Source organism: Dromiciops gliroides, chromosome X, assembly GCF_019393635.1.
Source record: "Dromiciops gliroides isolate mDroGli1 chromosome X, mDroGli1.pri, whole genome shotgun sequence".
NCBI lineage: Eukaryota > Metazoa > Chordata > Mammalia > Microbiotheria > Microbiotheriidae > Dromiciops > Dromiciops gliroides.
In genome coordinates, this window is record NC_057867.1 from 33,698,191 (window position 1) to 33,718,981 (window position 20,791).

The window sequence follows — 20,791 nt, forward strand, 5'->3', positions numbered from 1 at the left end:
GGAGAGAGAGGAGGGAGGGAGAGAGAGAGAGGAGAGAGAAGAGAAAGGGGAGAAAGGGAGAGAGGAGGGAGCAAGAGAGGAGAGGGAGGAGGAGGAGGGAGGGAGGGGGAAAGAGAGGAGAGAGAAGAGAAAGAGGAGAAGGGGAGAGAGAGGAGGGAGCAAGAGGGGAGAGGGAGAGAGGAGGGGGAGAGAGAAAGACGGGGGAGGGAGAGGAGGGAGGGAGAGGGATGAAGAGAAGAGAGAGAAAAGTGAGGAGGGAGAGAGAGGTGGGGAGGAGGAGGAGGAGGAGAGAGGGAGAGAGAGAGAGAGAGAGAGAGAGAGAGAGAGAGAGAGAGAGAGAGAGAGAGAGAGAGAGAGAGAGAGAGGGGGTGGGGGTGGGGTGGGGGGGAGGTATGATTGTTGGGTCATGGTGAGATGCTGGGGATGGGGGAACAGAAATGTCCAAGCATCAGCTAAACAGGCATTTCTCTGGCCCGTGCCAGGCTCCCACTGGGCCCCCCATGTCTAGCTGCTCTAGGTCCTTTGGGAGGTCTAGCTTATGACCAATGGAAGAAATTGGAGGGAAGAGACATCACTGTCAATTACTTGTCAGGTGACAAGCCTTGGAGCATTCTGGTTGAATTTTTCAAAATGGTGAGGGTCCAGAGGGTCTTAGAGCCTCCCTTTGATTTTTCAGCTCTCATATATGGAAACAAGGGGTTTTCTAGAGCCTTCACTTTCCTTGCTCCTCACCACCTCCCATCAAGCAGTGGGGTTTAAAGCACTGGATTTGGACTTGGTGGGCCTGGGTTCAAATCCTGGCTCTTCCCCTTAATGGATGTGTGACTTGGGTGAGTTACTCCCCTTCTGTCTGCCTCTGTTTTCTCATGTGTAAAAGAAGAGGCTTAGACTAGTCAGCTTTAAATCTGATCATCCTATATAATAAGGGGAGGTTCTGTGCTCAATATTCAATAGACTTAGCTGACCTCTGAGTAAGCTGCCCCGTATTGTCACATTAAGTGTGAAGAGCAATCAGCTCTCAAGGAGAAATGTCCAGAAGTCTGATGCTGCTCGGGGTCCTCTCCCAAGGGCCCTGGCCAACATCAGAGGGTAGAAACAGGATGGGATCATTGATTACCCTTTCCTTGGCAGGTGCTCAAGTGTCCCTCTAGATAGTGTGGCCAGCATATGTGGGCACATGTTTACACACACACACACACTCACATGCATGCACGCACACACAGCACATGATCAGGAACGCCTGGAGGACCCAAAGGGAATTCTGGGAACAAAGTGCTAAGTACGGCTGGGGAATAGCACAGGGGTCATCCATCACCTGGTAGGGCCTACAGAGTAGATGCTGGCTGAGAGGGCATAAACAGGGCCCACTGAACCTGATGAAGACCACCAGTGGCATGAGGTAGCCAGGGAAAGCAGGAAGCCAGTGGAGGGGGTGAGAGCTTAGGGGAAACCTTGGCCACACATGGCTCTGCCCTTCTCACACCTACTGTTGAATTCCACTGGGGCCTCCCTTGGTGTTGGGGCCTAAGAAAGCCCTTTTAAGGTCTTAGGCATTCTGACTGGGGGCCTGGAGCCCCGCTCTGATGAGCTGGCCCTCTGTTACGATATCTGAGCAATGGTGACCTGGCCGGGCTGTGGGGGTATGGGTGATGGCTGCAGGGGGCTGTGTAATGGATGGGCTGGGGAGACAGTAGTCAAAAACTGTAAAAGACGCAGCCTCCCTCTCTGGAGTCAGGTTTGAAGCATGGTCTGAGCAGCAGGGGCCCCAAAGAAAGAGCAGAGACTTTTCGAGCGAGATTTCCCCCCTCCCTATTCCCTTCTTGTCCATCCCGTCCCTGTGAGAGTACAGCTGTGAGAGGTGCTCATGGATTGATTCTCTTGGGGGGCGGGGGAAGAAGGGGGTGCTAGGGGAGATGGCAGATGCTGGAACTGAGGGGGGGGAGGAGCTGGGTGGCTGTGGGGGGATACTGGCCAAGAGTTACACTAGTGAGTCGGAGTAGTGGACCACAGAATTGTAGTCGGGGGGTGGGCTGTGACACTCAAGGGCTGGATCCAAAGGCAGAAGGATGGAGTCCTCCAGGGCATAGGCCAGAGGGTCATCCTCATCCAGCTGGGCTGGTGCCTGGGGCTTCAGAGCCTCCTTCTCTTCGGAAAGCAGCACGGACTCCTTGCTTCTGCTGGTTGCTCTCAGGCTGGTGAAAGAAGAGCAGAAGGTGGTTGAGTACAGAGTGGGAGGCATCATCTTTTGTGTTTTGGGACGGGATGTATTGATGAAGGAGTGGCCCAGCCATGAACACTGACAGGATGTAGGGATGAAGGAGTGGCCCAGCCATGAACACTGAGGCCCCGCTCACATGAGGAGGCCCTGGAGGACTAAACAAAGGGCCAAAGCTCTTCTATTCTAGCTGGGGATGCCCAACATTGAGTTCAGCCTTACTGCTGATGCTGGCTTACGTCCCAAGCAGATCCAAGAACTTCACTGTTGCCGTTCGGTCATTTTTCAGTCACGTCTGACTCTCTGTGATCTCATTTGGGGTTTTCTTGGCCAAGCCACTGGAGGGGTTTGCCATTTCCTTCTCTAGCTTATTTTACAGATGAGGAAACTGAGGCAAACTAGGTGAAGTGACTTGTCCAGGGTCACACAGCTACTGAGTAGCTGAGGCCAGATTTGAATTCGGGTCTTCTTAACTCTAGGCCTGGCTCTCTGTCCTCTGCAGTACCACCTAACTGCTCTGGCCTTAGATATTATAGGTGAAAATTCCACCAGCAGGGTCTCTCCCAACTTTGCCAGTTAGCTTCCCAAGAAGCTGTTGGGGTACACTAGAGTGAGACATTTAGAGCCAGAAGACCTTGTTTGGAGTTCTGGTTCTGCACCTTTCTACCTGTGTGACCCTGGGCAAGTCCCTTACTGTCTCTGTCTGAGCCTAATTCCTTCTCCTTAAAATAGGGCAAGTACTTGCACTGTCGACTTCCCAAGGGTGTTGTAAGGAAAGCCTAGCGACCCGTTTAACTTGATCAGTGCTTGCTGATGCCTGAGAAGGACTTATAGCATGAAGGTGGGGAGGGGTAGAGACAGGGATGTGCAGATAAATGTTTAACAACCAGCCCTCTGGGACAAAAAATGTATGCATGACACTTTTACCATTATTAACATTTTCTCCATCCTTTCTTTCCTTCTTTTTTTTGTGGGGCAATGAGGGTTAAGTGACTTTCCCAGGGTCACACAGCTAGTAAGCGTCAAGTGTCCGAGGTCGGATTTGAACTCAGGTCCTCCTGAATGCAGGGCCAGTGCTTTATCCACTGCAGCACCTAGCTGCCCCTTCCCCATCTCCTTAAGTCTAGACAATCAGCAAAACAATTCATCGGAGCCCTGATTGATGGTGCTTGCTGATTTCTGAGGCTTAAAGGCTCATGTTTAGGAAGTCTATATGAGCTGGCTCCCGTACCCCCTCTTCAGAGGGTTGGCATTCTGACAGGGGGTCTGATGGTAGCGGTTCAGGCATCTGCCAGTAGGTGGGGATTGAGTGCTTCCTTTTCCTCATATCCATCCATTCGGCCACCTCTGGCAAGGCTGAGCCTGTAACATTTGAATTCAATGCCTGTTTCCTGCAGTGGTTAGGTAAGATGGTCCCCAAGGGCCCTTCCAGCTGTGACGTCCCCTAAACTTGACATCCAGCTTCTGCCTACTGCCCTTGGAAGCTTACCCCCAATGAGGCTCTGCACTGTGGCCCATTATTCTTAAGGTCTTCAGTTAAGGGGCCCTGAGGAGACTCGGGCCGGCCTTGTGGGGCCCCTGGCTGGGAGGGAAGACAAAAGCATTGTACTTGGGATCAGAGTCTGCTCAGATAAGTGAGGGAGGCCCTGGCTCTCTCCCAGCCTGCTTTGTGACCTGGCCTGGCCACAGGCTCATCCAGCTGTTAGCTGGAAAGTGTGCTGTGCCTCGCCTTGGCCCTTTGGAGCTTTGGAAAGGGTAACATTTAATATCTGCTCGAGGCCAGGGTTGGCGTCAGGATCCCCACTGCCCCCCCTTCCCATCCACTGGGCATCATGTTAAGAATCACAGGATCTCGAAGCAGGATGGAAGAGTTTTTTTGAGATCATCCAGTATTCTCTCCCCTACCCTCCTTTTTTACAGAGAAGTAAACTGAGGCTCAGAGTGAGGGAAGGAACTTATCCAAGGTCACATAGGTGAGCAATAGTAAAGATGAGATTTGAACCCAGGTCCTCTGACCCCCGATCCAGTGTTTGTGTTTTCCCCCTTGGTTTGTCCCCACCCCACCCCTCACATGCATTAATTATAGCTCCCCAGTTAGCATATACCCCATCCACCTGATGTTAAGGGATCCTGCTTTGTTTCCTCCCCAGCATTTAACTTGGGCCTGTCTTTACTAAACAGTGAGTTTCCAGAATGACCATGGGAGTCCAATTTGCAGCGAGGCAAATTCCAATCCAATCCAACAGAGATAATGTTAATGTGTAGTTTTCTAAGTCAACATGTGGTCTGTGAACCTGTTTTGAGTTGAGTGTGACCCCACTGGTGAAAACTGGCACATCTTACACCCAGCTGTTTGTGACATGACCTCAGTAGATCGAGGCCGGCAGCTTCAAATGATTTTAGCCAAGAACTCCTATCTAACCCAATTGGGGTCAGCTTTGTCTGAGCTCCATCTAAAACTCTGGCCTCTAGTTCTGTCTCTGCCTCTCTGCTCCCACCCCCAAATCAGCTGAGATGCTCTGAAATCAGGTAGCATAGAACACTGGGACTAGAGTCAGGAAGATCTGAGTTCAAATTCGACCTCAGATACTTACTACTAGCTGTGTGAACATGGGTGAGTCACTTCACCTCAGTCTGCCTCAGTTTCCTTATCTGTAAAATGAGGATCAAAGTAGCATCTACCTCCCAGGGTTGTTGTGAGGATCAAATGAGATGATAATGATAAAGTGCTTTGCACAGTGCCTGGCACATAGTAGGTGGTTAATAAATGCTTGTTTCTTTCCTTCCCTTCATCTACAGGGGACCCATTTTGGATTAAGGTTGGATTTAGTGTTTATGCCCCCTTCAAAGTGGAGAAAGGGAAGCAGGCAGAAAGGTACAGGTATCAAGGCCTACGTTTCTCTGGGTATTAGTGTCCAGGGTTGCTCAGTCTTTCTGGAGGGATCAGAGGTTTCACATAGGAAGCATAGCCCCCTCACTATGGAAACTGAGGCTTAGAGGAGCTAAGTGACTAACCCCCAGATCACACAGGTCCCAAGAGGCAGTGCCAAGATTCAGAGCCAGGCCCCTGACCCTGACCCTGACCCTGACCCGGGCTTGAAGTGTAGAAGCAGGGCCCAGGCAGAGAATTAGAAGAAAGAGCCTGAGTGTTTGGCTTGGCTTTGGGGTCAGGGGACCAGAGTTCAAATTCTGCTTCTTCCTCTTATTATCTGTGTACCAGTGGGGAAATGGCTACCCCTCTCGGTTTGCCTCTCTAGGAAATAAGGAAGGAAGTTGGATTCATTGGTTTCTGAGGCCACTTCCAGCTCTAGTTCTGGGAACCTCTGATCTGTAAAGTGGGAATAATAATAGTTGTACCCTGAGCCTCACAGAACCATTGTGCGAGGAGGAGTTTTCCCAAGACCCTGGCGAGATGAGCTCACTGTGGCTTTCACTGGGCCCCCTCCCATAGTGCAATGGGAGAGGGAGGGAAGAAAGCCTCTCCTGACCCAATGGGCTCAGCATTTCTGCCTAGCATTCATTTCTCTATACTTCCATATTCTCAGCTGGGTTCCTTGTTTACTAGGTGGGAAAAAGCAGGGTGTTATTCTTAAACCAACCAAGGCAGAGGGGTATTAGAGGGGAGAGAAGGGGCTTCCTCCTTCCTTAGTTTCTCTAGTTGGCTTGGGGGGGGAGGGTTGGGGCAGTTGGGGGTGGGGAATGACTGGGGACAGTGGGGACAGATGCCCGGGGAATCTGGGACAGCATGGGCCTGGAAGAGAGAGACTCTTCTGCTCCTCCCAGGGCCTCCGTCTCCACCCCCCACTCCTAACAGCCCTGACCAGGGGAGGGACGTTCTCTCTGATGATCCTGGGGCCGCCTACCTCCTTTTATCTCAGATGCCAAGTTTGGTGTCTGGTCAGGGGCAGGGGGGTGGGGAGGGTTGGGTGAGCGCGCGCGCACACACACACACACACACACACACACGCGCACACACACACACACACACACACACACACACACACACACACACACACACACACACACACACACACACACACACACAGTGGGCCTAGTGTCAAGCCAAGGCCTGCATTTGCTCTGGGGGTTCAGGGCTCTGGGTCGTCAGGATGGAGAGCTAGGCTTGCCAACGGCACAGACAAGTCAGCCTCTAATGAGTATTTTGGGAGCCTCTCTTGCAGAAGAACTTGGATTAAGGCGTCCACCTCTATTTTTATTCCACTCTCAGTTTGGGGAAACGATGCAGATTTTGTCTTTTTATTGTGTTTTTTTCTTCCTTCTCTTCCTGTTGCCTTGATTCAGTCATCACTCCAGGAAGCTCTGGCCAAGTAGAAACTCAATCTCCCCTGCGTTGTGATAAGCAGGACAGGGCAGGGCAGGGACCCCAAGGGGTCCAGCCTCCAAGCGCCAGGAATCAAGGCCACTAGGGGAGCTAAGGATTCTGGTCCAGATTCAGATGGGGGTGGGGGTGGGGCTGGCTCAGAGGACAGCCTGACCTACTTAGTGCTACTTGGACTGGAAGAGGGGGTAGCCTGGCCCGAGCCCCTGTGTGGGCTGGGAGGTGGCTCTATAGCCTGAGGCTACCCTCAGGCAGAAGGAGGCCGGTTTTTAAAAACTCCTAAGGGATTGTTGTTACTTGGAGAGGTAGCGGGCAAGGCAGGGGGATGCTCAGTCATCCCAAACCTCCTTCTTCCATAAGGATCCTGGGCTCTCCGACCTAGAGCTAGATGGGACCCGAGAGGTCATTTAGTCCAATCCCTTCCTTTTACAGAGGAAGAAACTGAGGCCCAGGGAGGCTTGTTACCAGAGTATAGGCTGGTGGAGGGGGGTCTCTGCCACACTGACCTGCCTCACAAGACCATTGTGAGGATAAAAGGAGATCACGTTTTCAAATCTATAGAACGTCAGTTATTTCTCGCTATCACTTTGTTTTCATCTTTTTTGATGGGGTTCAGATAGAAAAGGTCCCGGGACAAGTCACTAGCCTATTTTGTGTGTTCATTAGTAAATGAGAAACTGCGCTGCAGGGTGGGTAGGGAGCTGGCCTTCAGCCTGGAAGCCCTTGGTTCAAGTCTGGCCTCTGACACGTACTGGCTCCCAAAGCCTCAGGTACAGAGAAGGTACTTATCAGCATGAGTGGAGCAACTTTGCACACTGAGAGCTTCCAACTGATGAAATCAAAAGGCTTTTTTTTTTTTCTTCCGGTGGGGCAATGAGGCTTAAGTGACTTGCCCAGAGTCACACAGCTAATAAGTGTCAAGTGTCTGAGGCTGGATTTGAACTCAGGTCCTCCTGACTCCAGGGCTGGTGCTTTATCCAGTGCAGCGCCACCTAGCTGCCCCCAATCAAAAAGCGTTTTGGTTCAGATCTAGGATTTTGATGGTTTTTACCAATTGGTCTTTATCAAGGCTGTCTTAGTTGTATGGGGAGAGAAGTAAAGTCATCTGCTCACTTGGAATGTGACAAGACTAGAACCCAGCACTTCCCTGCTCTAAGGTCAGCATTTGATTCCCCTTTCTACCTCCACTGACGCCTTTAGCAATCCTCTCCTTTCTGGACTGTGCACTTGCTTCTTCCAAATACTGCTGCCCCCTCCCTAAGGCTTTGTGCAAATTATAGAGACCGAATTTTCTTAACCAGACTCTGGGAAACGAAAGCAGACCAGAGAGATCCTTTTCACTATGCATTGTTACAAGGAGACTTTCTTCTCTTGAAATTAGGACAGCTTAAAAAATCCTGTTTGTGAGGTACCTAGAATTTTAATTCTACGTTCTCAAAGCACGGGACATTCAAAGACGGTTAAGTAGATGTTAGAACGAGCACAGAGCTGGAAAACAGGCTCCCTCCCCTCTGGGCCTATGAGCCAATCCTGCTTTGGCATCACTGGGGCTCTGGGGATGGACTGAGATGCCCAGAGCTTGGAGGCTGGACAAATTGGCACTAAAGAGAGCAGCCTGACTCCCTGGTCCCAGTAGTCACTGCGAGTCTCATGTCCTTTCCTCCCTAGTCTTGAGCACCAACCCAGTTCCTTGAGATTCTCTCCCAGTACAAAGCTTGAGTTTTGAAAGCCATGTGTCCTCATGATGGGTTATTGTGGGCTTACTGGGCCTCTCAGGTGGAGGGTGTCATGGGCTCAGTACTTTCCTCCATCCACTCCCTTGCCATCACCAGTTCTGCCCTTTGAAGGGGAAGGGTGAGACAATCTGGATCCAGGAGAGAGCTCTCCATGAGGGAAGCATTTAGCTCCCCAGCTCAAACCGGTCCTCACTCCTCAGGGCAAGGGAAGGGAGCATTTCCAAAGCTATGTTCCAGGGAGGAGGAGTTGCCTGGGGAGGCTTTCCTGGGCAGGGGGAGATACACTGGAGGTAGACTTTGAGCTGTTGGCCACCAGTTGGGGAGGGAGTTATTGGCTGGTGAACCACGATGGAACAACCCTCCCATTCTGCAGATAGAAAGGAACTCTTGATAAAGGACTGAAGATGGGGTGGGGGGCTAGTCCTGAAGGATGAATCTGGGTCAAGCTGCTGCCCCATCACCTGCCCTGTTGAACATGAAGCATTTCTTTGGATGCTCAGGAGGCATTACCTATTTTGAGCTGGAAAGGGACTTGGAGGTCATGGGATCATAGATTCAGAGCCGAAAGGGACATTAGATGCCACTGGGGGGGGGGCAGCTAGGTGGCGCTGCAGTGGATAAAGCACCAGCCCTGGATTCAAGAGGACCTGAGTTCAAATCTGGCCTCAGACGCTTGACACTTACTAGCTGTGTGACCCTGGGCAAGTCATTTAACCCCCACTGCCCAGCAAAAAATAAAGGAATAAGCCACTGAGTCCAACCCTCTCATATTACATATAAGGAGATTTGGCCCTAGATCACTTGCCCAAGAGCATATAACTTATAGATGGTGTGACTGGACTGTGATGCTTGTCATCTAGTCTAACCAGTACTTGGCTATGATCCTAAGTCACTTCCATCTCTGGGCCTCAGTTTTCTGAGCAGAAGCCTCTTCTATAGCATCCTTGACAAGTAATCAGCCTGCCTTTGCTTAAAGATAACCAGTGATGGGAAACTCACTACCTGTCAGTCCAGTCCATTTCACATTAGACGTTCATTTAACCAAATGTGCCCTGGTCAAACCCTAGCCTTGCCGAGCGAGATGCTGGCTGAGTCATTTGAGGTCCTTGGCCAGTTCTCGTATGGAAATGCCAAGAGATCTCTGCATCTTCTTGGGTCCCTTAGGTTACTTGGGAGAGAATGAACTACTTCTCGTCTCTGGGTCCTGGTAGAACTAAAGCCTGTTGGCACTGACCAGGTCCTTGGAGGGATATGACCTCGTCATGGAGGCCAAGAAAAGGAGAGAGCAGGAAGCATCCCCCAATGTGACAATGAGCTCTGCACTCCTGGGAATGCTGCTGCAAATTCATGATAGGGCATGAAGGACACTCACTACCCCGGTGCACGGCAGTCGAATGGAAGAGGGGGTAGCCTGACCCAAGTGCCTCATGGGCTAATGATAGAGCTGACTTCAGTGAGGAAGACCTGGGTTCAAATGCCACTTTGTGCCTCTCTCATAGGCTCTAAATTACAGAGCAGCTGCAGATCTGCCTTGGTAGAGGGAGTTTCCCCACTGGGAGTTACCTGACCTGAGCAAGCCATGGGTCCAGTAAAAAAGAAAAAGTGCCTGACATTGTGCTAGATGCTGGGGACAGTGACGTGAGCAGAGAACAAGAAACACAAGGAGAAGAGGAGATGCTTCTAGGAGGCTGTAACTTGGACATCTAAGTTGATATGGGCCATCTGAAGAGGGGAGCGGGAACTCAAAGGCAGGAGGTGAGGGAACGCTTCCCAGAGGAGGTGGAGCCTGAGTTGAGCCATGAAGGAAGCCTAAAAGGGAGAGGTGAGGAGGGAGAGCATGGCAGGCAAGTCGGATTAGCTGTGCAAAGAAATGGAGGTGGGAAATAGAACATGGAGTTTGGCGAACAGTGAGTAGCTTGGCTTGGCTCAAGTGGAGAGTGTGTGAAGGAACTAAATATGGAATAAGTGCAAGTGAGGTGAAAAGGTCAGGCTTGGGATTTAGAAAGGGTGATCTGGCAGCCAGAGGAGAGTTTAGGCTGGCCAGACTGGAGGCAGGGAGATCAAGCGACGGGAAGAAGGGTGTGGACATGATTTGTTGAGGATTTAGAACTGGCAAAACTTGGCCCCTGATTGGATTCTGGGAGTGGAAGAAAGTGAAGGGTGATGACTCTGGGGCTGTGAATCTGGGTGGCTGAAAGAGTGGGGTCGGGAGGAGAAGATGAGGTCTATGAGATGCCCTGGGGACATTCAGGTGGGGAAGGCAAGGAGGCAGATGATGCTTGAGGAACAGAACCAGGGCTGGCTCGATAGGGCTGGGAGTCATGTGAGTAGGCACGATCACTGAACCCACGGGATCCTATCCCCATGCCAGAGAGCATGAAGGGAAGAGAGAGGAGGGGTTGGGCAGGGGCCTCCAGGCTTGGGGACCATTTCTGATGAGCCTCAGTTTCTCACCCCCCCACTTCCCATTGTGCCAAGCTGCCCCTCTCCATGGCCATAGGTAGCAGGATGGGTCGCCCAAGTATGTTTGTCTCCCCTCCAGCCCCAGCGGACCCTCAGTACTCACGCTAATGCCATGAGTCCATATGGCCAGGACCGAGTCTCCAGGCGCTTCATTGAAGGCAGCACCATCCCGCCTTCCAACTTGTTCTCCTGGGCAGAAGAAGGGAGAGGGGTCAGCAGCCCATCATTTTAAAGTATAACTCTACTGTCCAAGGCTTGAATATTAGAAAGGTCTTCTACCCATTTTTACTGGATGCTCACCAAGGCACTGTGAGGCAGGTAGAGCAAACAATCGTTCCTATTCTAAAGGTGAGGAAATGGGCAGGTCCCCTCCATGTACAGTGTTCTTCTTCCTATACCATATTCCCTTCTCCTTGAGGTCTCACTGGCTGGCAAATAGGCCATGGGAACTGATGCCCGGGTGGCCTGAACATACAGAAAAAATCACAGATACCTGTGTAACCCTTGGCAAATCGCATGACCTCTCTGAGTCCATTTCTTTACTTACCACAGAGAAGGAAAGGGTGGGGAGACTAAAGAGGAAAAACTCATGGTTTTATCCTGTTCCCTCCCACACATACTGGTGCTGTATAAATTGCTACCCACCTGACACACAAGTCAGAGGGTGATGAGTCAACTTAAGAGATGCTTAACCTGAGGCCCTACTTGGTTTGAACTTTCCCCTGGATACTTGGAGTCAGAAATCCTGGGTTGGAATCTGTCCTTACTAGAGCTTTGTGAACCTCAGTTTTCTTATCTGTAGAAGTGATTGAGGCTTTGCTTTGAGCTGGGCTTGAGGTTGTGCGTGTGGGGGGGGGGAGGGTTGGGGGAAGACTTTACAGAAGAGGAAGCCCCTGCAGTGATTGACTTTGAAGGAGAGTTGAAAGCCCTTCAACTTGAAGTCTAGGATTCCTGAGATCTGGTCCAATCTCCTTCTCTTAAAGATAAGCAAAGTTAAGTCATTTGTCCAAGATCTCTCCATTGCTGTATATCAGAGCCAGAACTGGCAGCCAAGTCCTCAGAGAACAGAATCCATGCCCCAGGTACAGCTGGGTGATGAGAGGAATGGAGGATTCTCTTTACTCCAAGAATGGGGTAGGAGAATACAGAATGAGATGGGGAAGGGGGTGGGCCAGTGCACAGTCCAGTCTGGGTGATGCTTACAAAGCTCTCCAAAGCAATTCCAATGTCAAATGTCATTCTATTCCCTTCCCCACCCCTTCCTTATCATATTTAGTCTTGTTGAATGGCTGTGGAATGAACCTAGTGTGAAGCCTCAGTGTTTGTGGAACTGAAATCACCATTGGTGTGTATATGGAGCCAGGCCCCAAGTCAGAAAGACTCAACTTCCAGAGTTCAAATCCGGCCTCACACATATCTAGCTGTGTGAACCTGGGCAAGTCACTTCACCCTGTTCATCTTAGTTTCTTCATGTGTAAAATGAACTGGAGAAGGGAATGGCAAACCACTTCAGTATCTCTGCCAAGAAAACCCCAGATGGGGCCACAAAGAGTCTGACATGACTGAACAACTGAACCAAAGTGGAGGCAGGTGGGGTATAGAGCCAACATTTTTGGAACATAGGAGAGAGCAAGGTCAAGTTTTTCTCTCAAATTAACAAGTCATCAAGTCAATTAGCATTTATTAAGTACCTACTCTGTACACTAAGCTCTGGAGACCCAAAGGGAGGCAACCCAATCCCCACCCCTGAGAGGATCACAGTCCAGTGGGTGGAGGCAACATGCAAACAGCCATGTAAGAACAAGATGCCTTAGACAAGATCAGCTGGAGCTAATAACCAGGGGGTTTGGGAAATCCAACCATCATCACGGGACTATGCCAGCAATTAGTGGTGGAAATCCATTGGCCACATGCTCTGGGGCTCCCATTTGCATGCTGCCATCGGAGGTGGAACAGCTAGAGGGAGGCCTATGAAAGAGTGGCCTATGGATTACTCAAGGCTCCCCATGCACCCTGGAAATTTGACCTTCTTGTTGGGCTTGGAGTGGGAAGGATACGGGGGTGGTCTACCCTGGCTTGGGCCCTCATCTATCTGTCTTTGGGCCAGAGAGGGTATGTTACTGTATCCTTCTGTATGGCAAGGTAGAAAGAGCCTGCCCTTTCTGGAACTTGGTGCTTACTACTGGTGTGAGCTTGAACAACTATTTCAGCTCACAGCCTCAGTTTCCCCATCTGTAGAATGAAAGGGTTGGACAAAATGGCCTCAGCTTCTTTCTAGCTCTAGATCTGGGATCCTAGATGCCATATTGGGAAACTATGGATTCGAAGTCCCCTTCTCGTTTAGAATCACAACACTCGTATTTCTTTTCTTGAAACCTGAGCTGTCCCAGAAAACTCAGACTGCGTGTCACTGTATCTGAAGGTACAGGGAAGCCTCTTCATTGATGAGCTAAATGCTCTCAGTGGTCCTATCCAATGCTAACATGCAATCTCTTCCTTTATTTATTTATTTTTTATTTTGCAGGACAATGAGGGTTAAATGACTTGCCCAGGGTCATATAGCTAGTAAGTGTCAAGTGTCTGTGTCTGGATTTGAACTCAGGTCCTACTGAATCCAGGGCTGGTGCTTTATCTACCTAGCTGTCTCCAAACTCTTCTTTAAAGCATTATTACTTCCTAAGATGCTCCTGCTGAGGAGGGGAATGGCTAGAGCTTTGGACTTCAAACTAGAAGCCCTGGGATTGCATCCTAGCCCTGCTCCTCATCACCTGTGTCATCCTGAGAGAATCATTCCCCCTTGGGGCCTCAGCATCTGCAGTTATAAGACAAGGGGGGAGGGGCAGCTAGGTGGCACAGTGGATAAAGCACTGGCCCTAGATTCAGGAGGACCTGAATTCCAAGCCGGCCTCAGACACTTGACACTTACTAGCTGTGTGACCCTGGGCAAGTCAGTTAACCCTCACTGCCCCACAAAAAAAAAAAAAAAGACAAGGGGGGAGGAGCTGGAATGGATGCTCAAGAAAAATGTAAATGGCGGGCACCAAGTTAGGGTGAATTTCAGACTTAGGTGTACAAAGTAGAAACCAATGTATCTGAGTTGATTAAAGCCCCAGGGAAGGTAATTGGCAGTTTTTAGTTACTTTCATGTAGGAGGGAGGTAATGAGGGTGAAGACCCTCACTGTGCACCTGCCCATGTGTGAACACAACAGCAGTCTGCAATGAGAACCTTCCCAGTCAGAAATTCTTTGAAGATTTTGTAGGATTTAGACCAGAATCTAGAAACCAGTGAGTCTCATCCCTTCATTTTTTGGTGGGGAACTAGACTTAGGGTTACATTGGCGTAGGGAGCTCCCAGTGAGAAAACTCCCTCTACCAGTGCTAATAGGCTTGACAACTAATGGCCCAAGAGAGTCCAAATTCTCCATTTTGCAGAGGAGGAAACCTAACCTGAGAAAAGAAAGTTGCACATATAGTATGCAGAAGAGCCAATATTTGGATCCAGTTTACAATAATGTATGTGTACGTATATGTGTGTATATATGCACATAAGTGTAGTCAGAACATGTCTGGATATTTCTCTATATGCTACCTTTTTAGTGATATATATGCATACATGCATATATGTATTGTGTATACTATGTTATTTTGAAGAGTCAGACCAGATATGTGTGTAGGCAGGTATATGCATGTGTATGTATTTGTGTATAGATGTGCCCACATGTATATAAATATGTACGTGTACACACATGTGTGTATGCATGTATATATACTGGTTATTCCTCTGGTTATACAAAGATAATGACAACCCTGACCAGAGGCAGTGAAATATAGAGTGACATACTGGCTAGAGCACCGGGCCTGGGATGAGGAAGGTATGAGTTCATATACAGCCTCAGACCCTTACTCGCTGTGTGACCCTGGGCAAATCACTTACCCTCTATTTGCCTCAGTTCCCTAAACTGTAAATGAGGATCATAACAACCCCTGAATCCCAGAGTTGCTAAGAGGATCAAATGAGATCCCATTTGTAAAGGGCCTGGCAAAATGGATAGCCCTATAGAAATGTGCACTTTTAGGGGCAGCTAGGTGGCGCAGTGGATAGAGCACCGGCCCTGGAGTCAGGAGTACCTGAGTTCAAATCTGGCCTGAGACACTTAACACTTACTAGCTGTGTGACCCTGGGCAAGTCACTTAACCCCAATTGCCTCACTAAAAAAAAAGAAAGAAAGAAATGTGCACTTTTAAAATTATGATCAGCTTCTGGCTCAAGCCCCCATCTCCCCACTCTCCCCCATTCCTGCTGTCTCTCTTCTCCTTTCTCATGTGGCCCTTGAAAGGCCCTGACACTCAAGTTCCCTCCTTTTTCCACAAGAGTCTTGAGAATTCTTGGGCCTTAGATCAAATGGAGAGAAGAGGAAAGGTTTACCTCAAGCCTGGTTTTCTTGGGCTCCACAAGGATCTCACTGGAAGTCTTGCCGCTCAGGGGACGCATCTGGATGCCATTGCTGCTTGGGAGAGAAGGAGGATTCAGCCCATCTGTCATTTGGCCAGAGGTCTCTGGACAGGCCCACAGCAACGTGGGTAACTCTCAACCCTTAGGCCTTGCCTTTGGATTCTACTCCCAGCCTTTGATGCTGTCCTAGGGAGAACAGGTGCCTGGGCCTGAGCCCTGTTTGCTGATACCACGGCTGATCCTTGTGTGTGAAGGCAGCAGGGAGGATCCACTGTCTGAATCACAGCGTGTGACTAGAAGGACCTCAGTGGTCATCTGGTCCTACCCATACCTGAAAGAATTCCCCCGCTACCTCACCAAAAAAGTGGTCACCCACCCCCTGTTTAGAGACTTCCAAGGATGGGCAACTTATAACCTCATTCTGCCAAGTAACAGATCAAATGATTGGGGAGCAGACCCTGGGATGGAGCCTACACTGACCTCTGCACCTTCCGCCCCCTGCTCCCGGGTCTATCCTCTGGGGCCAATCCCTCCTCCATAGGACACTGTTCCAAATATGTAACCCAGCTGTTGTGCTGTGTCTACTCTTGTCTGGGCTAAACATTGCTAGTCCTTTCAACCAGCCCTCATATGGTGGGTTCTCGGGGTCCTTCACTTTTCTTCCTGCTCTCCTCTGGATGCTCTCCAACTTTGGCCAAGCCCAAGCCAAAATAGAACTTGGACATCATAAGGAGGAGGAGGAGGAAGAGGAGGAGGAGGAGAAACAGGGAAGGACAAGGAAGCACAGGGGAAGGCGATAAGTCCTGTCTTGGATATACTATGTTAGCTTCTGGAAAGATGCGGAGAAGTGGGGAGGAGAAACCTAGATTGGTGACTCAGGTAGGACAGGAGAAGGGTCATCTACAGAGCCTCCAATAGCAGCCTGATGTGAGGGCCTTCTTTCTCTGGCACTGGCACAGGAAGAACCATCTCAGAATGCTCCTAGAGGACTTCCTTAGAGGTCAGCTAGTTCAACCCATACCTGAACAGGGCATCCCTCCCATAAGAAGTTGAGATTTGGTGACTTCTTGCTGGGCATGAAGCCCTCCAGTGCTGGGAAGGGAACTCACAACTTCCCAAAGTGGCCTATTTTGTTATGAGCTTTTTCCTTACATAGATCCCCATGCACAAATTGAGAGAATCCTCCCAAAATGTTCATATGGACTATTTGTTCCTGACCTGTGATAGACCCTTCTGAGCCCATATTGGTTTGATCAGCCACAGCCAGACACACTGTACCTTGACCCTAACATAGTGACGGCATTTTGGTCTTCTTCAAGAACAAAGGACAACAACCAACCAACCATTGCTCCCATTGTTCTCTCCTCTGGAATGTCCAATTCCTCTTCTAGAGGACAGTCTTTCAACAATTTGAGGACAGTTGCCATGGAGGAAGTGGGGATCTTGCCTCTCTTGCTTGCTTCCTGCATGAGACCTTGGGTAAGTCCCTTAATTTCCCTGGGTCTCAGTTTCCTCTTAGAAAATGAGCTGGGGGGCAGCTAGGTGGCGCAGTGGATAGAGCACGGGCCCTGGATTCAGGAGTACCTGAGTTCAAATCCAGCCTCAGACACTTGGCACTTAGTAGCTGTGTGACCCTGGGCAAGTCACTTAACCCCAATTGCCTCACCAAAAAAAAAGGAAAGAAAATGAGGGGGGACAGCTTAGGTGGTGAAGTGGATAAAGCACCGGCCCTGGATTCAGGAGGACCTGAGTTCAAATCTGACCTCAGATGCTGGACACTTACTAGCTGTGTGACCTTGGATAAGTCACTTAACCCCCATTGCCCTGCTCCCCCCAGAAATTCACATAATTCTTTTTTTTGCAGGGCAACGTGGGTTAAGTGACTTGCCTAGGGCCACACAGCTAACACATAATTCTTTTAAAAAAATAAACACAAAAGAAAATGAGGGGGTTGGACTAGATGGTCCCCTAAGGTCCCTGTTGGCTCTGACTCTAGTTATACTCAGCCAGACTCAATCATATCTACCTTGCCTTGCCAAGGCCTTGATCTTTTTTTTTTGCAGGGCAATGAGGGTTAAGTGACTTGCCCAGGGTCACACAGCTAGTAAGTGTCAAGTGTCTGAGGTCAGATTTGAACTCAGGTCCTCCTGAATCCAGAGCTGGTGCTTCCAATGCAAACTCTCCCTGTCCTTCCGGTCTTTTTTTTTTTTTTTTTTTGGTGAGGCAATTGGGGTTAAGTGACTTGCCTAGGGTCATACAGCCAGTAAGTGTTAAGTGTCTGAGGCTGGATTTGAACTCAGGTCCTCCTGACTCCAGGGCCAGTGCTCTATCCACTGCGCCACTTAGCTGCCCCTCCCTGTCCCTCTGGATCTAGCTTGAGCCTCAGCTCCTCCAGAAAGTTCTCTCTCATCCTTCCAACCCACAGCAGTGTCTCCCTCTTGGAAATACCTCTATAGCATACCAGGCCTTACATGGCTCAATGCCAAGATGGTCTCATTGAACAGTTTCTCTATATGGAGACTGGGAGATTTGGAGTTGAAGGACCTTGGTTGAAATCCTGGCCCTACCCCAACACCCAAGTGACCTTGGACAGATCACTTCCCTTTCTCAGCCCCAGTTAACTCCTCTGTAAAATGAAGCCGTGAGACCAGATGACCTCTGAGGTCCCATCCAGCTCTGAAGCCAGAGTCTGTGAGCTGGGCAATGAGCACCTAGAACGATCTTATACTTTTGTCTCCCCTTTCCTGGTCCCTCTCACAGGGTCGTGGATCTAGTACGAATTCAAGCAAAACTCGCTGAGGTGAACTGAAGGAGAATGGGGGTGCGGTGGTTTACGGTTATAGCCTTATCTCTGTCACTAACTTTCTTCTCTGAGATTGTTTCCTCATCTGTAAAATGAGGCAGTCAGGCTAGGTAAATTCTACCCTCTTGGAACACAAACTATCTTGATCTTAGTGATAAGTCAAAGGACCCTTAGAGAGCAAGTCCAAACTCTTCCTTTTACAGATGGAGAAACTGAGTCACACAGCAAGAAAGCTGGCATAGGAAGAGAGTAGTTGGCCAGATTGTTGGGCTTTTTCTATGCCTCTCAGTAGGTTTTTGGAGGCCTTTCTAGCATTAAGAGTTTGGGGGGGGGCGGCTAGGTGGCGAAGTGGATAAAGCACCGGTCCTGGATTCAGGAGGACCTGAGTTCAAATGTGGCCTCAGACACTTGACACTTACTAGCTGTGTGACCCTGGGCAAGTCACTTAACCCCCATTGCCCCGCAAAAAAACAAACAAAAACAAAACCCCCAAATCCCCAAAGAGTTTATGAGTTGGTCTCCTCTCCCCGCAGACCGAATCTTCTACCTCTTCCCATGCCAGGGTAACCACTAAAAGTCTCCCAGCCCTTGTGCTTCCAGAGGCAGTAGTGGTCACAGTAACTGCATCCTCCTCACCTATCTTCCTCAGTGCTCCGGTGAGTAGGGCCATTGCTCAGATTCTCTTCCACGGGGCTGGCCTTGAAGTCGAGGTCCTTGTCAATCATGTTGAGGGGGATATAGTCTTTGCCTTCCTGCACAGGCCAAAGAGACAGTCTGAATCCCAATTCACTATGTCCTTCTTGCTGGCTTCCCTCCCTGGGCTGTGCTGGGGATGTGGGGCTACAGGCCCTAGCCTGGCCAGTCTGAGGCCTTGGGCCTGGACAAAGTTCTTTAGCATCTCCAATGAAGGTTTGACTTACAATGGCCTGGGAGGGACTGATCCGAACAGTGAGTAGGGCTTGGGCCCTGAGTGTGCCACTAACCGGCCCCTCACTGGGCTCTTGGGTTCCTTATCTTTCCTTAACAAGGACACTATTGAACTAAATGACCTCTTAGTGAATACAACATGGACTATGAGAGCATATGGGACAGAAAAGAACATGGAATATAGAAATGTCCAAGCTGGGGGGGACCCTGGAGGGCTTGTTTACTTGCTCTATTTTCTATACTCTAAGGTACCTCCTGGCCTGCCATCCCATTAGTCACTCCTACTTTTGCAGTGTGTGTGTGTGTGTGTGTGTGTGTGTATGCATGTGTATATTTGTGTACATGTGTTTGTGTATATATATGCATTTATGTGTGAGTGTGTGCATATGTATGTGCATACGTGTGCGCATGTGTATGGATATATGTACATGCATGCACACATGCACGTGTGTTTGTGTGCATGTCTCTGTGTACATGCATATGCGTGTACGTGAGCATGTGTGCGTGTGTATGTGTATGTGTGTGCATATGTGTGTGTTGCAGGGGGTGTTCCTTGTCTTGGATTTGGAAAGGGGAGGCAATGCGTACATGGGTGACCGGGTTTCCAAACTGCCCGGGGCCTAGATAGGGAAAAAGCCATGGGGGATTTTTATCAGGAAAAGGATAGAAGAAACCCTGGTGGCCGAACCGTGCAGTCCTCTTCGCTTTACTGAGCCCTGCCAAGGTCCCACATAGGGATCCCAGGAGCCTAGATCTGGGGTTGGCAGGACCCTCCTAGGCCAGCTAGTCCAAGTTTTGCATTTTGTGGAGGCTCAGTGAGATGAAGGCACTTAGTCCTCATCAGACATGGTAGGAAGTGGTGGGGTGGGGCGGGGACTCCACCTCCTGGTTTCTCTTTCCCCTGTACTGTGCTGCTTCTTCTCCCAATAATCCCCATGAAGCTGACAGTGTAAAAATCATTAACCTCATTTGACAGATGCACAGACCAGGGCCCAGAGATTGATCTGGCCACGGTCGTGGCTAGGAAGCATTAGAGGCAAGATTTGAACCTGTTTCTCCTGACTCCAAGCCTGTAGCAGTGATTATAAGGGCAAACCCGATGGTACCATCGGGGTGGGAGGAGGGAAGGAGATATAGGTTCTGACCTATGTGACTGGGCACGTGCAGTGGAACTTGAGCTTTCGTATGGGGATCCATAATCCCCTGGGAGGGGCTGCTCTGGCTTCAGACAGAAGTGATCCTGGGGTGAGATGGAGGGAGAGGCAAAGGGAGGGGGGAGCAGGTGGGGTGATGAGTACCCAGCTGGTGAGCCCCAGGCATGTGAATGAGGCCCATTCATTGCTTACAGCCCCACTTAGTTGGGATGAGGACTTATTACTTACTATCGGCAGCATTAACCCCTTTACTCCCTACCACCTGGTCACAATAGCCTACATTGTAACTGTCCCAGAATGCAGCACCTATTGGGGGCCAGAACTGAGTAGGATGAGAATCTTGTAGGATGATTGGCCTCAGGCTGAAAGTATTTACAAAGGGGGGAAACTGTGGCCTTTCACACTATTTCTTCATCCTCCCCCCTCTGATATTCAGCTGCTTGAGACACTCCCCTCTTGTTCCCCCATCATCCCTCTGCTTTTGCTTAACGGAGGGGCCAAACTCAGGAGCATCACCCTACTTTCCCAGCAAATTAAACTTCTCCCCTGCAATCTGGTTCTCTCTGTCTCTCCCTCTTTCTATCTCTGTCTCTCTCTTTGGTATGTGCGTGTGTAAGCATGTGTGAGCATGTGTGTGAGCATGTGTGAATGTGCCCATATGTTTATTGTTCAAGCATGCATGTATGTGTGAGCGTGTGTA

At 49.9% G+C, this 20,791-nt stretch overlaps 1 protein-coding gene across 1 annotated transcript in view; it reads right to left on the reverse strand.

Annotated features, from left to right (window-relative positions):
• Positions 1-378: 378 nt before the first annotated feature.
• The window catches only part of LOC122733289 (vascular endothelial growth factor receptor kdr-like), a 194,377-nt gene continuing 173,964 nt past the window's right edge, over positions 379-20,791 (reverse strand). Inside the window, exons 27-30 of the mRNA XM_043973570.1 lie at positions 18,647-18,762; positions 15,181-15,259; positions 10,857-10,942; positions 379-2,192 (exon numbers count right to left, since the gene is read on the reverse strand). Coding sequence (XP_043829505.1) covers positions 1,979-2,192; positions 10,857-10,942; positions 15,181-15,259; positions 18,647-18,762 — 495 coding nt within the window. The 3' untranslated portion in view covers positions 379-1,978. The remainder of the gene's footprint in view (positions 2,193-10,856; positions 10,943-15,180; positions 15,260-18,646; positions 18,763-20,791) is intronic.